The sequence below is a fragment of the Berghia stephanieae genome, chromosome 1, assembly GCF_034508935.2.
Source record: "Berghia stephanieae isolate SIO BIC M18660-M18661 chromosome 1, UCSD_Bste_1.3, whole genome shotgun sequence".
In the NCBI taxonomy this organism is placed as follows: Eukaryota; Metazoa; Mollusca; class Gastropoda; order Nudibranchia; family Aeolidiidae; genus Berghia; species Berghia stephanieae.
Window position 1 is genome coordinate 132,734,643 of NC_088360.1, and position 17,864 is coordinate 132,752,506.

Consider the following 17,864-nt stretch of genomic DNA (forward strand, 5'->3'; position numbering starts at 1 on the left):
AACAGTTGTAATAGTAGTAGTGGTAGAGGTAATGGTAGGAGTAGTAGTGGTCGTAGCAGTGGTATTAGTCGTTGTAGAAGTGGTTGTCGTAATAATAGTAATTGTAGTAGTATTAGTAGTTGTAGTAGTAGTAGTTGTAGTAGTAGTAGTGATAGTAGTAGTAGTGGTCTAGTAGTTGTAGTAGTAATAGTAGTTGTTGTACTAATGTAGTAGTAGGAGGAGGAGGAGAGTAGTAGTTATTGTTGTAGTGGGAATTGTTGTAGTAGTAGGAGGAGGAGTAGTTGTAGTGGGAATTATTTAGCTGTTTGCTGACGGATGCGGAAGGCCAAAGGATGTGGCCGCATCGGATGCCAATGCGGCCACATTTTCCTGGAGGGACAGCTTGTTTACACGCTTAGTTTTCATGAGTTTTGGTCCTTTATCCACACTTTGTGGAAATGTTTTTTTTTTTTTTTTTGTTTGTTTGTTGCTTTAGGTCTCTTCCAACACAATTGAGGTTATATGAGAGACCGCTGAAACAAAAAAACAAGCAATCTAACAAAAATAGTACAAATGTAAATCAAAATCATAACCTAAAGATATCATAAGCTAAATTATAAATAACCAAGAACAAACAGGCAGAAGATTTACAGAAAAAAAAATATCCCCTGTCAAAAATACAATCACAAACCAAAGAAGCAGGATAGGCTAGTAAAGAGAAGAAGAAACGACATCACTGTCGGATCGTACACCCATGCGAACATCATAGGTATATGATTCAAGGGTGATGCTCCCATCCAACCACCCGCATGGAAATCTGTCAGACTGTTTGTGAAAAGTCTGTCCGTATAAATGGGACGAAAGAAGGAGACACCGATCAGATTTGGATTTTTCATGACAATGACTTGGAGGAACACACTCAATTATGCTTACTTTATATATTCAAAAACAAATGTATCAATACATAACATAGTAGGGGGAATTAGGCTAAAACCGTGCAAATTCGGGTTGAAAGCATGAAACCAGGGGTGAGAATGACTGGTCACAAAAAAGGAGGAAATTTTTCATCGTGAAGATCATGACCCATCCATGCGACCATAACCTATAAATTTGAATTTCACTAAAATTTACTGAGATGAGATCCAAAATTTGTCTCGCAGCAATTTCTAACACGACTCGGTGGAATTTCAAAAGTTGAAAGTGTAATTACAACATTTGTGGTTGTAGCAGGGATGATGGTGGTTGTAGTAATAACAGTGGAAGGGATGATGATGTGGTGGTGGTTGTAGTAATAGCAGTGGTAGGGATGATGTGGTAGTGATTCTAGTAGTAGTTTGGATGATTGTATGGTGGTGGTTGTAAGAACTGTGGTAGGAATGATGATGTGGTGGTAGTTGTAGTAGTAGTGGTGGTAGGGATGATGTTGTGGTGGTTGTAATAGTAGTGGATGATGGTTTGGTGGTGGTTGTAGTAGTGGTGGTGGTAGGGATGATGTTGTGGTGGTTGTAATAGTAGTGGTGGTAGGGATGATGGTTTGGTGGTGGTTGTAGTAGTAGTGGTGGTAGGGATGATGTTGTGGTGGTTGTAATAGTAGTGGTGGTAGGGATGATGGTTTGGTGGGTGGTTGTGTAGTATGTGTGTGGTGGGTTGGGTAGGGGATGATTGTTGTGGTGGTTATAGTAGTTGTGGTGGTAGGGATGATGGTGTTGTGGTGGTGGTTGTAGTAGTAGTGGTGGTAGGGATGATGGTGTTGGTGGTGGTTGTAGTAGTAGTGGTGGTAGGGATGATGGTGTTGGTGGTGGTTTGTAGTAGTAGTGGTGGTAGGGATGATGGTGTTGGTGGTGGTTGTAGTTAGTAGTGGTGGTAGGGATGATGGTTTGGTGGTGGTTGTAGTAGTAGTGGTGGTAGGGATGATGATATGATGGCGGTTGTAGTAGTGGTAGTAGGGTTGATGATATGGTGGTAGTTGTAGTAGTAGTGGTGGTAGGGATGATGGTGTTTGGTGGTGGTTGTAGTAGTAGTGGTGGTAGGGATGATGGTGTTGTGGTGGTTGTAGTAGTAGTGGTGGTAGGGATGATGGTTGGTGGTGGTTGTAGTGTAGTGTGAGTAGGGTGATGATGATGAGTGGTAGTTGTTGTAGTAGTGGTGGTAGGGATGATTGTGGTGGTGTTGTAATAGTAGTGGTGGTAGGGATGATGGTTGTAATAGTAGTGGTGGTAGGGATGATGTGGTGGTGGTTGTAGTAGTAGTGGTGGTAGGGATGATGGTTGTAATAGTAGTGGTGGTAGGGATGATGTGGTTGTGGTTGTAGTAGTAGTGGTGGTAGGGATGATGTGGTGCTATTTGTAGTAGTAGTGGTGGTAGGGATGATGTTGTGGTGGTGATTGTAATAGTAGTGTTGGTAGAGATGTTGATGTAGTGGTTTTGGTGAGTGTTTTTTTATTCAGTGATGATAATAGCAATTGTCAAAAAGAAGAAGAAGAAAGGAGAAATAGAAAGAAAGGCAAAGGGGGGGGGGGGGGGGGGGGGGGGGGGGAAAGAGAGAGAGATTTAAAAAGCAATAGGTACCTACAACAAGGGGAAAAAATCCAGACCCATTTGTCCCTCCCCTTCCCCTTCAACCATCAACTAACTAATCAAAGAACACTACCTACTGGTCTTGTGTCTATTGTGACATCTGGTGCCATACTGTCTGGCCCAACGTCATAAAAACGGGACCGTCACTAAATTTCACGAGACTGAGCACAGGTGTCAAAATATGACATATGACATAATGGTGATTTTGTGGTTTTGAGGAAAATGTTTGACACGGCAAATTTGAAAAAGGAGGAAATGTGATGGGATGGGCGGAGATAAACTACCATTTAGGCGGAAATCCGCCTTTAGGCGGAAGATTCTCAGCCCTGATGAAACAAGAGAGTATAATTACAAGGAAAAAATATCATCTCCCAAAAATTAACTATAAATTTGACTGATTCCCTCCCAGCAAGGACTCCGAGAAAGGAAAGGACAAAACCAAGTAATCTCATCCCAAGACAAAGGCAAAAAGCAAGTTGGAAAACGGATAAAGGGGTTACAAGACGTCAGTAAATGCCCTTCCTGCCCACTATGGGAGGTCAGGAACCCTAACCAGGAGTAATATTATGTCTAATCAAATCACAAACTCATAAAACAGAAAGACCCCAAAACATTTTTTACATTGGTTTTATTCCAATTTCAACATGAGAATGTCATGGCTTGGTCATACATTACAAGCGTTCACTCTAAGTCATGCATGCATGCAACAAAATGAATAATTAATATATAAATTTGACATGAATTGTGTTTTGTAATTTGTAATTCCATGGATGATTTTTATTAAAATATATTAGTGTTTGGTTAATGACACATTATATCTACATTCATGAAATAATTAATAATAAATTTTACAACCACAATGAAATCATTATGTGAGAGAATTTGAAAACAAGTAGAAGAACAAGGCAATAACATGTGAGCTGGCTGAGAAAACCCGGGAAGATGCGGCAAGCTTCGATTCGAGATATGAGCCAAAATTGAAGATAAAGTGTTTCCCACAGCGACAAATTTTATTCAGAAAAAAATTCGGAGCTTGGGTTCTAATTAGAAAGAAAATTGAAAGTGGTAAATGATCAAAAAGATGTGGTCTACACCACTGCATACATAACTCAATTTGTGAAATTTGTGCATCTTTCAGGGTTTTCTCAGCCAACCCCACATATACTACATTAATAAAACAAGTGTAACGGTGGATGCGAGTACAAGACCACGTGAATCTTTCTCTGATTATACCTGATTTTCTTCATATACCAATCCATCTGCTTGCAAATATGACTGGCTTTGTCAAATCCCCAAAGTCCTGAGTGCATTCATTAGGCACGTTCATTTGGAGATCAAGGTAATAGGTTTCAACTTCAACAATCGTGTCATCACCTCCCTCGTTTCGTTATGACGCATAGTAACTTAGTAACCGGTTCTAAACTATCGGAACCATACAATGGCGGACGCCCTTATGAAATACTTCTCCAACGAGCATGATAGTGTATCCAGAGGAGAAAAACATTATAAATCTGATCATGTTTTGACTTTTATACATTCTGATCACCTGATATGTGAAAAAGTTCAAGCCAGCATGAAGAATAAAAAGTACCAATTTTCTTTGTTAAGAACCAAGCTGCTGGTTGCTGGGCGGATGTGACATCAGACTATTGAATCCTAATCCTATTCACACAACACTTTGTATCAATACTCCTTCAAATTCCAACATTGTTGATAGGACAATTCTCATGTCTGACTGATAATGAACCGGTCTGTTTACCATTTATGCACTACTTGTTTGCTATAAGTCTAACTCTCTCCAGTTCACCCGCATTGAAAGTCCAACAAATTTGTTTGATTTTCCATGCATATGAACTCGAGAGAGAGAGTTACCCTCTCTGAATTGACGACCAACTTGACTCTAACTCTAGCTCTTTACTCATGTTATCATAAACTACAAAAGTAAGTTTTAGAAAACATTAGGAAATTTAGATTCACTTCAGTTGAGTTTTCATCGTTACAAATTAACATGATCTAGATAATGCAGCAATGAGCATTGTTAGAGTTTATAACATATTATTTATAGCTCAGAAACAACACCAACCATTGCCTTCAGCTTCAGCCATAAGCTATGAAAAAAAAAAAAAAAAGAAACGTTATCACAGTAAGAGAAAAAACAAAAATGCTGATCGAAAATCTGACAACTCAATCGTCTGAAAAGCAATTGTGGACTCGTGACTGAACATGTTGAAAAGTATATCCCCTAGTATTACTTTTCTTTCATGATTTAGCCTGAAAAATAAATTGCAAATTTTGGCAATTCTTATCAAAATGAAGATTTTAAAAATTAAGGAATACATAGACAACTACAACTAGCTAAATCAATAAGAAAAAGAAAAATTTTACATATGACTTAAAAATATTCAACCCAAAATGAAGCAGAAAGATTTGAAAAACCTGGCTACAAAAATTCTGCCACATTGCAAATTTTAATGATGACTAAGCAAATATTTATGCTCGCTCTTTACAGAATGGTAAAGTTGACTTTCAATTCGTTTTACAAGCTCACCACACATTTTATAAATAGCATCAATAACGATGACTAAAGCTTTTTGTAAGACATGATATAACTGGTAAGCCACCACATCAACAACGGTTGGACCAAAGATACCGACAGGATCAGGTACAGACTCCGTTTACTTCCCTTTGCATAGCCGTCTTCCTCACTCTGTTGGGGCAAGACATGGACTCGTAATGATCGCACCTGCAATGAGAAATAAACATTTTCTTGATGATGGTAAAAAATGAGGATGAAGAAAATATGCTCACATTGGTTGCAGAGACTATCAAAATTATCAAAAACTAACTAATCAAATAAAAAAATGGGAACGAAATTGAAACGAACAGGTTAGCAAAAAACTTCGACCACTTTCACAACGACACAAATTTTTTTAAAAATTGTTTTCATTCCATGGCTGGTCAGAAGCTGAACTCACGGATCAACTGTGAACCTCTGAAAAATTCAGAAACCACAGATTTCCGCGGATCCGCGGAAAATTGAGAGCTCTGCGATACCTATTTTAATACCAGATACAATGAGACGTTTAATTGGACCTAAGTTTAGGGGAGGAGAGTCAAATGGTGATAATACAAAGAACATTAAAGACAAAAGCATTGAAAGTTTTAACTGAACTGTAATAGTTTAGCAACTCATGGACCTCTTGTTGAATGACTTACCAAGAAAAAGACCAGGGAGATGCAGAACCACAGCAACGTACAATAATATCCCATTGAGCCAGCAACAACTCCAACCAAAAGGCTTATCGTCATTCTGTAATGTGAGAAAATAATAAATTAGCATTTAAAAAACCCCCAAAATACAGTAATCATAATTATTGTACAATGGAATCTGCATAAGTAAACACTATTTAAGTCGACACCGTTTGTTGGTCCCAAATTTCCTCTTCTTTATCTAGAAAAAAACAAAAATGATTATAACAACAGCTTCAAAAAAAAAAGAACAAAATACCCAACACGAAAAGTTTCAGGCTCAAAACCCTTCTTCAACCAACAACAACAAAAAAACAAAAACAATAAAGACATAAATACATTACTAAATTCCAGATCGAGAACAGAGAAATTTTGTGGTGTAGGTCTCCCCTGTATTAGAAAAATCTTGAGTTAGGTATTTTGCTCTTCTTTACCTAAGCGTGTTCCACTGATAATGGATAAAGGTCCACTTTGATTAAAGTCAACCAGTCTTTCTGAGCCGGCAGTGTTGGCTTTATCAGGATTCCACTGAAATATATTACTGTTAACAGCGTTTTCTCTGTCCTAAAACAAATTGTAATATCGCCTAACAGACGTCATGTCACATCCTACATATTAAGTGTTGCTGATGGCTAGGGACCCTTTGAGCAAGTTTAGTGGATATTGCGTTATATAAAAGCTCAGGCTTTTGGGGTTTTTTAAAAAGTGAACTTACCCAACAAATTTGTATCCACAAAAAGCTACGATATCTAAATATTTAAGTTGAGAATTAAGGTTCATGACGTAGAGGCTTAGGGAAAAGGCCAACAGTTCCAGGACGAGCCAGACCAAAGCAGAACTTGCTTGTACACCTAGCTGCTCTGGGGTAAACCTTCAAACAAAAAAAAAGAAAGAAAGAAAATAAGCCAGAATTGTTAATACAACATTTATTGCCATGTAGATCAACTGTGCACTTTGGGTTTTTTTTCCTTGGGCAAGATTATTAACCCCGAATTTGCTAACTTTGGACAACATGGGATTATCTCTATTCCTTCAAGGAATGCCTAGGCGACAGTATCAAATGATGCCATAGAGGATGGCATTTAAAAAAAAAAGTTTTAAGAAAAAAGAAAGAGTAACTGTAGAAATATGCTTTTAAAAAAACGTTCATAAATAATAAATTAAATAAATTCCCTTTATTCATGCTCAAAGGGAAACTTGTCTTTAGGATCTATTAAAAAAGGAAGATTGGAATAAAGCAGGCTTCAGCCACAGTGCAGCACTGCAAAGTGAACTAGGGCAAGGTGAATTGCTGACGGCCACACAACAAGGCAAGTAGTCGAAATCGGTACCTTTTGGGTATGAAGCAAAGACTGTACCGCGAGCCACGCTGCCTCCTAAAAAAAACATACAAACTATCTGGACTGCTTTAATATAGTTCTAGCTTATCAAATATGTATCTATGATAACCTGGTGCTGATCAAAATGTGTTTGTACTTTGTGACACATCTAAAATTTGACCATAAAAAGAAACCCTTTTTAAACGCTTTGAGCACATTTAGTAGATATTAGGTGTTATATAAATGGTCTCATTTTTCTTCTTTACACTTTCTGCTAAATGCAAACATACAATTTAATATATCAAAACTTGTCATTATCTTAAATGTTACATTTGTATTTTAGAAAAATATATTAAGTTCTCCACGAGGAGCCGTCGCCTCATACTCATATCTATAAAAACAAAGACAACACGTCACCTTAATTCATTTTCGCCACATGGTGTTCAAATTTTTAATGCGCAACTGTGATTTAAATTAAATACTATTTTTTAAATATATAAACACAATTTCGGCAGGTGGGTTGATTTGATTTTCCAAATTTCTTAGTTTTTTCTTTGTTTGGTTAGAAAAGTTATTATACATATTAATATTATTAGACCTGTAAATGAGCTCTATAAAAATTGACTGAAACTCTTCGACAAACTGAAGATTCAATTATTTTTTAAAAAAATAAGTGCATCATTGGAGAGGAGAGTGATAAATACAATATATCAAAATAGTGGGTGTTATTTCTTACTGGAAGTCTGGAAGTATGACTGTCATAATTTGATGTAGAAGGAATGCTAAATAAGCATGTCATTCATATAGGTAAAGATGACTTCATCAAAGTCATATTCCTGCCTCTGGAATTTTTTTGACATAGAAAAATAATCACCATTATCATCTTTAACTTCTAGCCATGACCAATTGAATTTATTCCTCACGGGACTCACATCTTTATCGATGCTCGACAAGTCTGAATTGCGATCCAAGAACAGCTCAGCCATTGTGAACATTAGAATAATGTAGCAATGAGCAAACTTGATTTTCAATCAGTAAATGACAGAGAAAAAAAAACTTAAATAAATATGACTTCAGGCCAATACACTGAATTATTAAGTAGAAGTGAATTATCAAGAAGAAACTTCGGCAGGCGTAGCGGAAAAATTCAAAGAATCGAAATGAAGGTAAATCGCCACAAAACAGCAAGCTCGCTTGGGCTTGAGCAAAACAATGGCAGAAAACGTCCTGATTTGCACGGGAATTAATTAGGCTACTTACCATTGTTCCTTATGATCAGGTACTCAATCAGTGAAGAAACGGTCAACCAGTTTGTTTACAACGTGAGGCAATCGAAATGTGCTTGTAGCAATCTATCCTAACTTTCGATTTGAAGATGTCTACATAACGGACTTGCGGCTTTCGCAATTTACTTTATCATAGTTTTGAGACTCGAAGGGTAAATGTGGTCAATTTTGGCTTAGATGAAACAGTGAAATTTATCGCTCGGTGGCTCAGTTAAAATTGGCTACAGTTGGGATCACGACGGATTGGAAAGTGAAAAAATAATTTAACGAAGGATGTGTGAAAATACCCAGGGAAGTGTTCAGACACGCCTTTTATAAAAAGCGTCGCTTTGTCTTGGCAACATATACATCATTAATATAAACGGTCCCCATGAGCTATGCGTAGCGCTGTGGAACACTCCTAATTATTTTACGGTCATTCGACTACGATTTGTGAATTCTTTCTTTTTTTATTTCTTTCTTTCTTTCTTTTTTTAAATATTTGAATTTGACAAATTGACTGATTTCAGTTGATTGACTGAGAATTTACAGGTCTATATTATTTAATATGACATAATAAATTAAAATAAATCAATCTTCTGATAATTTAAACATACGATAACAAAAAGAGGGAGTCCCAATATCTCAGTTAATATAACATTCACTTCACAATTCACAAAGGGAACGAGATCGATCCTGACCCCCTGACCACCCAACAAAGATTAGGTAGCTGGGTCTGTTAGATCTGTGGAAAATACTTTGCAATAAATTACGAATCTTATCTAAAGGGTAGCAAGCAATTGCTCACCCGTTTCATGCTATAGAAACTGGGATATAAACTTTGGCTCCATGGGGCCAAATAAATGGCTCTGAAGGACTACTTATTTTTTTTATTTACAAATAGAAATGGAATCGTACCTGTCTTGGGTCCCTAACACCATCCCGGCCACCAATACATAAGTAACAAATGCCATGGCTGAAAGATGGAAACAACAATACACGATTAGAGATGCGAGATTGATGTTTGCAATATCCACATTACAACAGTGATGACTCTACCTTTCACATACCTGCCAACCCTTCCGCTTTTGGCGGAATCAATCATTCCTATTTTCACACTTCTTTTTTGTACCATTCCGCCGTTGTCTGTAAAATTCCGATTTTCAAAAATGATGATAATGGCAAGAATAAAAAAAAGAGCAAAGAGGGAGGTGGGGGTGAAAGAGGTGAAATTCCTTTTTTTTTTTTTTTGGTTTCAAATTCCTATTTTCAGCCGTTCTGATTCCACTTTTGGAATGTGAAGGGTTGGCAGGTCTGCTTTCATTATAAATAATAATAATTATGAAGGGCTGTTAATCCTTTTTACATAACAGCCAACTTTTGAAAGGGCTAAAACACACAATACAGTCATGACACAAAACAGCAGTATGTTTGGACTATTATATAATATAATCTAGATTCACGAACAAATGGCAACATTAGTTGGGATTTTTTTAAAAATGTCACTATTGTAAAAGACATTCGGTCTGGGGAAAGAAGAAAAAGAAGATGATGATGATGATGTGACAATGATGATGATGACGATGATAATGATCATGAAGAAGAAGAAGATGACTAAAAGAGAAGAAAAACAAGAACAAGAACTACTACTGCTACCACTACTACTACTACTACTATTACTATTACTACTACTACTACCACTACTACTACCACTACTACTACTACTACTACTACTACTACTACTACTACTACTACGACTAATGCTACTACTACTACAACTACTACCACTATTACTACAACTACTACTACTAACTACTCACTAGCTACTAACTACTAACTACTACTACTACTACTACAACAACAACATCAACAATGACAGTATTTTCAAAAGAGCAGGATCCCTAAATAAAGACTGACTGAAGTCATCAATCAGTGTTTGATAAACGGTCATCAAATATTTGTTGATAAACTGTAGGAAATTGAAATGCGAATAGTGAATAATCTATTCTCATAACAGCATTTACACCTACAACATCATTACCTGGCAAATATAGATCTGGAGCATTGATTTCATATCTTGGTGCGATGGGCTCATCCTGGTTGTATCGAATTGACCAGTCCTAAAACAAATGATATCAATTTTTATTTTTTAATTGAAACTTTTAACCTCATTCAAGATCAATGTTGTATAAGTGTGGGTAAGATATAATTTTAACACAACTTATAATAATAGTAATTTAAGTGCGGCTATGCGGTCTAGTGGTATGACACTCGCTTTCGGATCGGAAGGTCCTGGGTTAGAGCCTCACTCAACGCACAGTTGAGTCCTTGGAAAAGGCTCTTTACAAACATTCTCTCACCATACTCAGGTGTAAAATGAGTACCTGGCCGTTAACAGCGTTGTCTCTGTCAGAAAAAAAATGTAATATCGTCAAAAAGGCGTCATGTCTAGTTGTATATGTATTGATAAAAATTGTGCAAAATCGAATTTTAACCAGAAAAATAAACGTATTGGCTTCAATTGCATACAATAAAAGATGAGATTTTGTACTATTTTTATATTATAAAATCGCTGATTATTTGTTTACTTGTACAATTGCATAGAACCTTACTGTGTTTTAGTGCGGTTATGTGGTCTTGTGGTAAGACACTCGCTTTCTGATCGGAAGGTCCTGGGTTCAAGCGTCACTCGGCTCATAGTTGAGTTCTTGGAAAAGGCTCTTTACTCACATTCTCTCACCATACTCAGGTGTAAAATGAGTACCTGGCCATTAACAGCGTTGTCTCTGTCCACAAAAAATGTAATATCGCCTAACAGGCGCCAAGTCCCATACTATTTGTTAAGTGTTGCTGTTGGCCAGGGACCCCTTGTAAAGCGCTTTGAGCATGTTTAGTAGATGTTTCGCTATATAAAAGCTCAATTTTTAAAAAAATAAAAATATTTAAGTTAATGAAATAGTAATACTCACTGAATGAGTGAATGGGAAGAACAAAAGACCAAGTTTTTTGCCAACGTAGGCAGTATCAACAGCAAAATAATATTTCAACTTAGAAGATGCGACATATTTTTCAATCTGAAATAGAAAAACGAGAAAACAAAATGGGAGTCAATCTGGCATACAATGTCAAAGAAAAAGGCATTTCATTTACCAGTCAGTTGCCGTAATCTGAAAAAACTTGTATTAAAAAATTTTTAGCCGGAAAACTCATCCTTCAAATATTAAATTGATTAGTCCTTCAGAGCCATTAGCCTCTTGGAGCCGGAGTTCATCCCGGTTTCTATAGTGTGAAATGGACAATAGCAATTGCTTGCTACCCCTTGGATAGAAAGTCAGTCTATCGCAAAGTACTTTTCACCAGAACCAACAGACCCAGCTACCCAATCACTGCTGGGAGAGCAGGGGGTCGGTCAGAAAAAAAATCTCGACTGCGCCTGGGATCGATCTCAGTCCCTTTGATTGTGAAGTGAGTGCTCTACCAACTGAGCTATCGGGACTCTCCCCCTCCCCTGCCCCCATTCAAGTATAAATTGATTTAAATGACCCTAATCTTGGCAAAAATTAAATATGGACTTCTTTTGAAGTTTTCGCCAAGATGAGAGGCAATTAAATCGATTGATATTTGAAGGATGAGATTTCTGGCTAAATTCTTAAATTACAAGTTTTCCAGAGCACGGCCGTTAACTGGTTGATTTAATAACAAAAATACTGTAACTGGTAGTCAAGAACAGCGTTGCCAATTCAGGAGGTAAAAGTTTACTGAACTTTTACGCAAACACATTGACTGACCCTGTCTGAGTGTTGAATTCCAGTAATAAGACATTCTGAGCTGACTTTTTTTTTCCATTGAGCAGGTGATTTGTAAAAATACTGGGGGTATATAACATACTGAATTCCGTAAATATACAGAAAATTGGCAACCTTGCAAGAAGAGGGAAAACAGTGATTCAACTGGTAGAGTGTGAGACTCTATACAAACAAGCCTGGCTTGAGTCTTGGCTGACAGAATTTTTTTTTCTTTCCTTGGGCCTAAAAACCCCCTCTTTTGAAGAATCCAACATTTGTAACAACCCAACCCAACATACCAAACTACAGTTAGAGATACTGATAAAACAGTGTGGCTCGACGGTACAGACTCTGCTCCATTCCTGAATGGTATCAAGTTTGAATACGTGCTGCAATGTGTGGCCTTGAGCAAGTCACCTCGCCCTAGTTGAGTTTGCAGCACTGCACTACAGCTGATGCCTGGGCTATTCCAATGTTCCTTTGGAATAGACAGACCCTAAAGACAAATTTCCCCTATGGGATGAATTCTATAGTCCTTCAGAGCCATTGGGCCCATGGAGCAGGAGTTTATCCCTGTTTCTATAGAGTGAAACAGACATTAGCAATTGCTTGCTCTCCTTTGGATAGGATGCTAGTCTATCGCAAAGTACTTTCCACCAAATTTCACAGACTCAGCTACTCATTCATTGCTGGGTGGACAAGGGCGGGGATCAGAGAAAAAATTTCGACTGCACACAGCATCGATCTTGGTCCCTTTGCATGTGAAGCGAGTGCTCTATCAAATGAGCTATCAGGACCCCCTATGGGATGAATTAAGGGAATTTTATTTATTGTATTTTAAATTAATTTATTTACAGAGGAATAAAATGGTCGAAAGTTAGTGTAGAAACTCACATTTTTGTTGACGAGATCTTTCCCCTGTCCAGCCAGACTCTGGCCGTATTGCATTGCCATGTTGGCCATGGGATCATTCAGATATTGTTGGCCGGGAAATTGGGGGACACCGCCACCCATCTGCCCACCACCATAGCCACCTTGGTTATCGAAACCTGTTTTTTTTTTTTTTTTTAGTGAAAAAAAAAAGAACCATTTATGAAATGGCTTTCATTTTCAAACAAAGAGAAAATAAAAATGAGAAAAATCTTAGAGTTTAGGATATTATACAAGATTCTCAATGCTGCACATCTTATTCCATCAAAATCAAATGATCAGTAATTTAATCTGGAAATGCAAACTGTCTACTATTCTGAAAATTCATAGAATTATGAAAGTTTGGCTCCAAATTCAGAACTTCATGAGCATCTTTAAGTCATTAAAACTGAAAATGAAAGTGATGCCATACTACACAATTCTGAGGATTTTGAAGTGTTATTCAATCCTTGTGAGAGTAAATTGTTGATTTTTAAAGTTAACTATAGCGACTATAATATTTAAGTAAGTAGTCCTTCTGAACCATTGGGCCCATGGAGCCAGAGTTTATCCCTGTTTCTAGAGTAGCATGAAACGGACAATAGCAATTGCTTGCTACCCTTTGGATAGGACACTAGTCTATCGCAAAGTACTTTCTGCCAAATCTATCTGACTCAGCTACCCATTCACTGCTGGGTGGACAGGGGGATCAGAAATAAATCTCGACTGCACCCAGGATTGATCTCGGTCCCTTTGTTTGTGAAGCGAGTGCCCTACCAACTGAGCTATCGGGACCCCCTACTATAATATTTATCTTCTAAAAATTACAAATATTCAAATTTTCAAGTAGTCAAGTCCGGGGAATGCCTTTATTAAAGCCTCCTCAAACAAGACGCTAACAAAGGGTTCACATTTCTACATAATTCATCATGTGAATATTATAAAAATAAATCACATATCACATTGTGAAAGAAATTCAATGTTAAACATGTACATTCTATTGCATTCTCATGAACAAAAATGTTATGTTGATAATCCATGACTTATGGCAATTACAATTCCACTCGACCTTCCTATGCAGCATTCAATAAATCATTACTTTTACTTTCTATACAGCATTCAATAAATTGCTACAAAAAATTTTTTTTAAAAAGACAAAAAATTATACCATTCCGCCCCGACATCATAAGATATTGTTGCTTTGGCATTCCACAAAGGAATATAGATAATCCATTAGACAAGATGTCTGATGTTAACAGGAATCACCCATATTGTCCAAGTGAGCAAATTGGGGATTAATAATCTTGCCCAAGGTAAAAAAAAAGCAAAAGTGCCTGAAGCGGGGATCGAACCCGGGGCCTACCTGGTTACAGTGCCATGCCTTAGCCACTCCGCCACTGATTTCTTTGGCACGTTACAAAATTTAAAGAAATGTTTTTGTTATTGCTATAAAATCTTGACACTGAGTTGAAGAGCTCATTTTTGCTGATCACTATTATATATATAGAATGAGCTTGATATTTTCTGTTTGATTACAAAAAATAGTTTCGTGTTGGGTGGTATTGTGTAAAGTTTTGTGAAAATAATATGAAATTGTAAGTAGAGAGTTGAAAAGATTAATAGATATTATAGTACAATTTTTTAAATATTTTTTTAAAAAATACTAGCCTTGTGCACCTCCTCCATAAAACATGTCGGGTTGCCCCATTTGTTGCATGTATTGTTGCTGTGGGTTTTGCATGCCATAGGCGTCATACTGTTGCTCTGGAGGTTGTTGCTGCTGCTGCTGCTTCTTCTGGCGCCTTTTTTGTTGCCCTGTTGAATAATACATTAGAGTAATTTTTATTTCTACTGATGAAGTGTTGGAAATGCTAAGGGACATTTAATACTAATTCCATTTTTTCCCACACCAACATCTCCTGTATGTTTCAGGAGCAAAAATCAGTGCTGATGGTGACAAAAAAAAAAGTTTAAAAAAGAGGAACATTTTAAACATTTGCCTTTATGCCCATTTTTACCGCATTAACCCCTGCATTTAGAGCAATCTGATATAATAAACTATCATTATCATTGATACTCTAGCTAACTTCTGAAGAGTGAGAAACTGCACCTAGTTGATCCACCAAACATCAAGTCTCTCACTACCAGTACATTGTATGGGGGGGGGGGGGGGGGGGGGGGGGAGAGGAAATTACTCCTCTGACACCAAAATCGTGGATTTCCGCGTATCCGAGGAGAACCATCAGCACTGATAAATAATATGCAGATCAATAGAAAATTTATTTGAATGATATTACTATGAACAAGGCATTCATAACCCCAAGACATTTAAACACAGTCAATAGTCTCTGATACAAATAGTGAAAAAAATTAAACATTATCCTCCTGTTAAAAGCTTAATATCAAAGTAGCCGTTTTCTTTACCCAGGTATAAAGAAAATACATCTGTATGGTCCACACATCAACTCTCTCTCTCTCTCTCTCTCTCTCTCTCTCTCTCTCTCTCTCTCTCTCTCTCTCTCTCTCTCTCTCTCTCTACCAATACATTGAATGGAAGAGGGAAATGTAAATTTCTTAAAAGGAGGAAAATCCTTTTTTAACTCCAAAATCGAGGATTTCCCCGGATCTGAGGAAAACTATCAATGAGTAAAACTTTGCTTCCTTTATAATTTTAAAAATTACTAAATATTGTAAGTCAATACCTTTACAATTTGCAAATGATTCAAACATGAATTCAATACCTTTATAATTTGAGGGCAAATCCATTTTCAATGCAGATCTCTGTTAATCTCTAACCATGCAAGGTTCAGTTAGAGGCTAAAAATCCTGCAAATGAAAATAATGTGTTTTTTTTAAAAAGTCATCAATATAATAATAAGGACATTAAATTACACTAAAACTAAAACAATAAAATTAGGAAAAAGTGTGGATTGGGCACGTCTATTCGATAATGGTGAGAAATATAGGCTAGGGTTTAGGGGGGTGCCAGATGAATACAGAATAAAATAAATCACAGTGTCAAAAGCCAAACAACTCTATCCTGAAGTGGGTAGTGGGACAGCTCCCGTCTCTCTCTCTCTCTCTCTATGATACTCTATCTCTATCTTTATCTATCTCCCTCTCTCTCAGGAAAACCAAAGTGCAATTTGATCATATTTGACCATAAACTTATATTCAGATACTTTTATAATTTAACTAATAGGAGGAGTTTCAGAGGTAAACAGGAGACAATTTTATTTAGAGAAGAGAGAGAAAGCTCTGATTCATCAGCAGAAGATATTCAGATAGAACGACGGTGCCGGTGACGACAGTCTTGTACTTGTTCTACCAAAAGTCATGTTTATAAAAGACGAGTGGATAAGCTTTACAGAAAAAAAAAAACGAAATAAATTATACATCCTATAGTATAATTCTGGAGAATTGATGTTTAGAATTCAATGCGTTTTTGTGTAGAAATCAGTGATGTAAGCAATAAACATCAATCAAAACAATCTGTATACCTTGCATTATCTGAGTTGGCAGCAGCCCAGGGTTGCCAGATTATTTTTCAACAAAATGCCAGGGGAAGACTCAAAAAATGCCAAAACACTCAAAAAAATGCCAAAGTCTGTTGACTCCCACCCCCACTAAGAAAACTACTCACTTTTGAAAGACAATTTACTATCATATCCTGGTGGCTTGCGTGTTTTCTTTTCTTTTTTTTATTTTTTTATTTTTTTTTTTTTTTTGAATTATACTAAATTTCCTGTTGGGGTAATTTTTTACCTACTGACTACTAAGTGGAGTGCTAAACCACTACACCACGGTTGGATTTTAAGAATGAAAAAGAAATACATTAACATGAAAGGTAAATACGTAAACAGTTAAATAATTATTGACAATTAAGAAAACTTACTGTTTCGTGTTTCTTATGATGTTTTTTGTTTAATCTGGTTCAAGTGCAGAGTCCAAAGAAGTTATAGAGAAAATTCCAAATAAAAAAAATGCCAAATGAAAATGCCAAATGCCAAATGATTTTTCTAATGCCAAACGGTTTTCAAAAATGCCAGATTTTTGGAATCTGGCATTTAAAATGCCAAACTGGCAACCCTGCAGCAGCCGAAAAATAGCGGAAGTGAACACATAAACCAAAACACATAGAAGAGTTAGCCTATTTATGTCGAAAGTGTTGATAACAGTCACTCTAAATTTGAGTCTAAATGCAAGACAAGATAAAGAAAATGTAAATTTATTATAATTTGTTTGTTTGTTTTGTTTTGTTTTGTTTTGATTTTTGAAGGGAGAGGTTGTTGTTTTTTGGGGGGTTTTTCTTTTGGTAGTTTGTTGTGGTTTTTTTTTTTCTTTTTGCTGTTTTTTATTGTTTGTTTTCCAGTTTGTTTTGTTTTATTTTTGTTTTGTTTTGTTTGTTGTTGTTTTGTTTGTTTGTTTGTTTTGGGTTGTGTTTTTTGTTGTTGTTTTGTTTTGTTTTATTTTTGTTTTCTTGCTTTTGGTGTTTCGTTGAATCTGACTCAAGCAAGGTAAATTGGAGAGTCATTACGAGCAGGTACCCCCAGCACCATTACTTTCGCCACATCCATCACCACTATCACCACTACAACCATCAAAACCGCCGCCATTTACTGTAAACTATTTTTAAATCTGCTATAATATTCATTTTTGTTCAATATTTTGTTTAGTACCAGGGCCATATTGCTACTCTGAAAACAACATTTAGGACGAATCTCCAAGAAATTCTGGCCGAATAAAATCTCAAACGAGGACCCGAGAGCAGGAGCGGAAGT

At 36.6% G+C, this 17,864-nt stretch overlaps 1 protein-coding gene across 2 annotated transcripts; it reads right to left on the bottom strand.

The window, feature by feature from the left end:
- Positions 1 to 3,167: 3,167 nt before the first annotated feature.
- Positions 3,168 to 16,631, bottom strand: LOC144963228 (protein YIF1B-B-like). 2 transcript variants are annotated; one of them, XM_078897064.1, is made up of 10 exons: positions 16,584 to 16,631; positions 15,825 to 15,909; positions 14,752 to 14,898; positions 13,069 to 13,223; positions 11,359 to 11,463; positions 10,431 to 10,509; positions 9,308 to 9,365; positions 6,521 to 6,676; positions 5,773 to 5,866; positions 3,168 to 5,299 (listed from the first exon to the last, which is right to left on the bottom strand). In XM_078897064.1, the coding sequence occupies exons 2-10, from the start codon at positions 15,847 to 15,849 to the stop codon at positions 5,138 to 5,140; spliced, it is 981 nt and encodes a 326-aa protein (XP_078753190.1). In that variant the 5' UTR covers positions 15,850 to 15,909; positions 16,584 to 16,631; the 3' UTR covers positions 3,168 to 5,137. The 2 variants fall into 2 exon arrangements, with proteins under 2 accessions (XP_078753190.1, XP_078753191.1); XM_078897065.1 differs by having other exon boundaries at positions 16,480 to 16,591.
- Between the last annotated feature and the right edge of the window lie 1,233 nt (positions 16,632 to 17,864).

Bases quoted from the DNA above. Each gene is read 5' to 3' on its own strand.
- LOC144963228 (XM_078897064.1), bottom strand. From the start codon at position 15,849: ATGGATTTGCCCTCAAATTATAAAG. The intron at 13,224-14,751 runs GCTAGTATTTTT...AAAAAAAAACAG, and splicing joins TTATGGAGGAGGTGCACAAG to GTTTCGATAACCAAGGTGGC. The intron at 9,366-10,430 runs GTAATGATGTTG...TCCATCTTTCAG, and splicing joins TCCAGATCTATATTTGCCAG to CCATGGCATTTGTTACTTAT.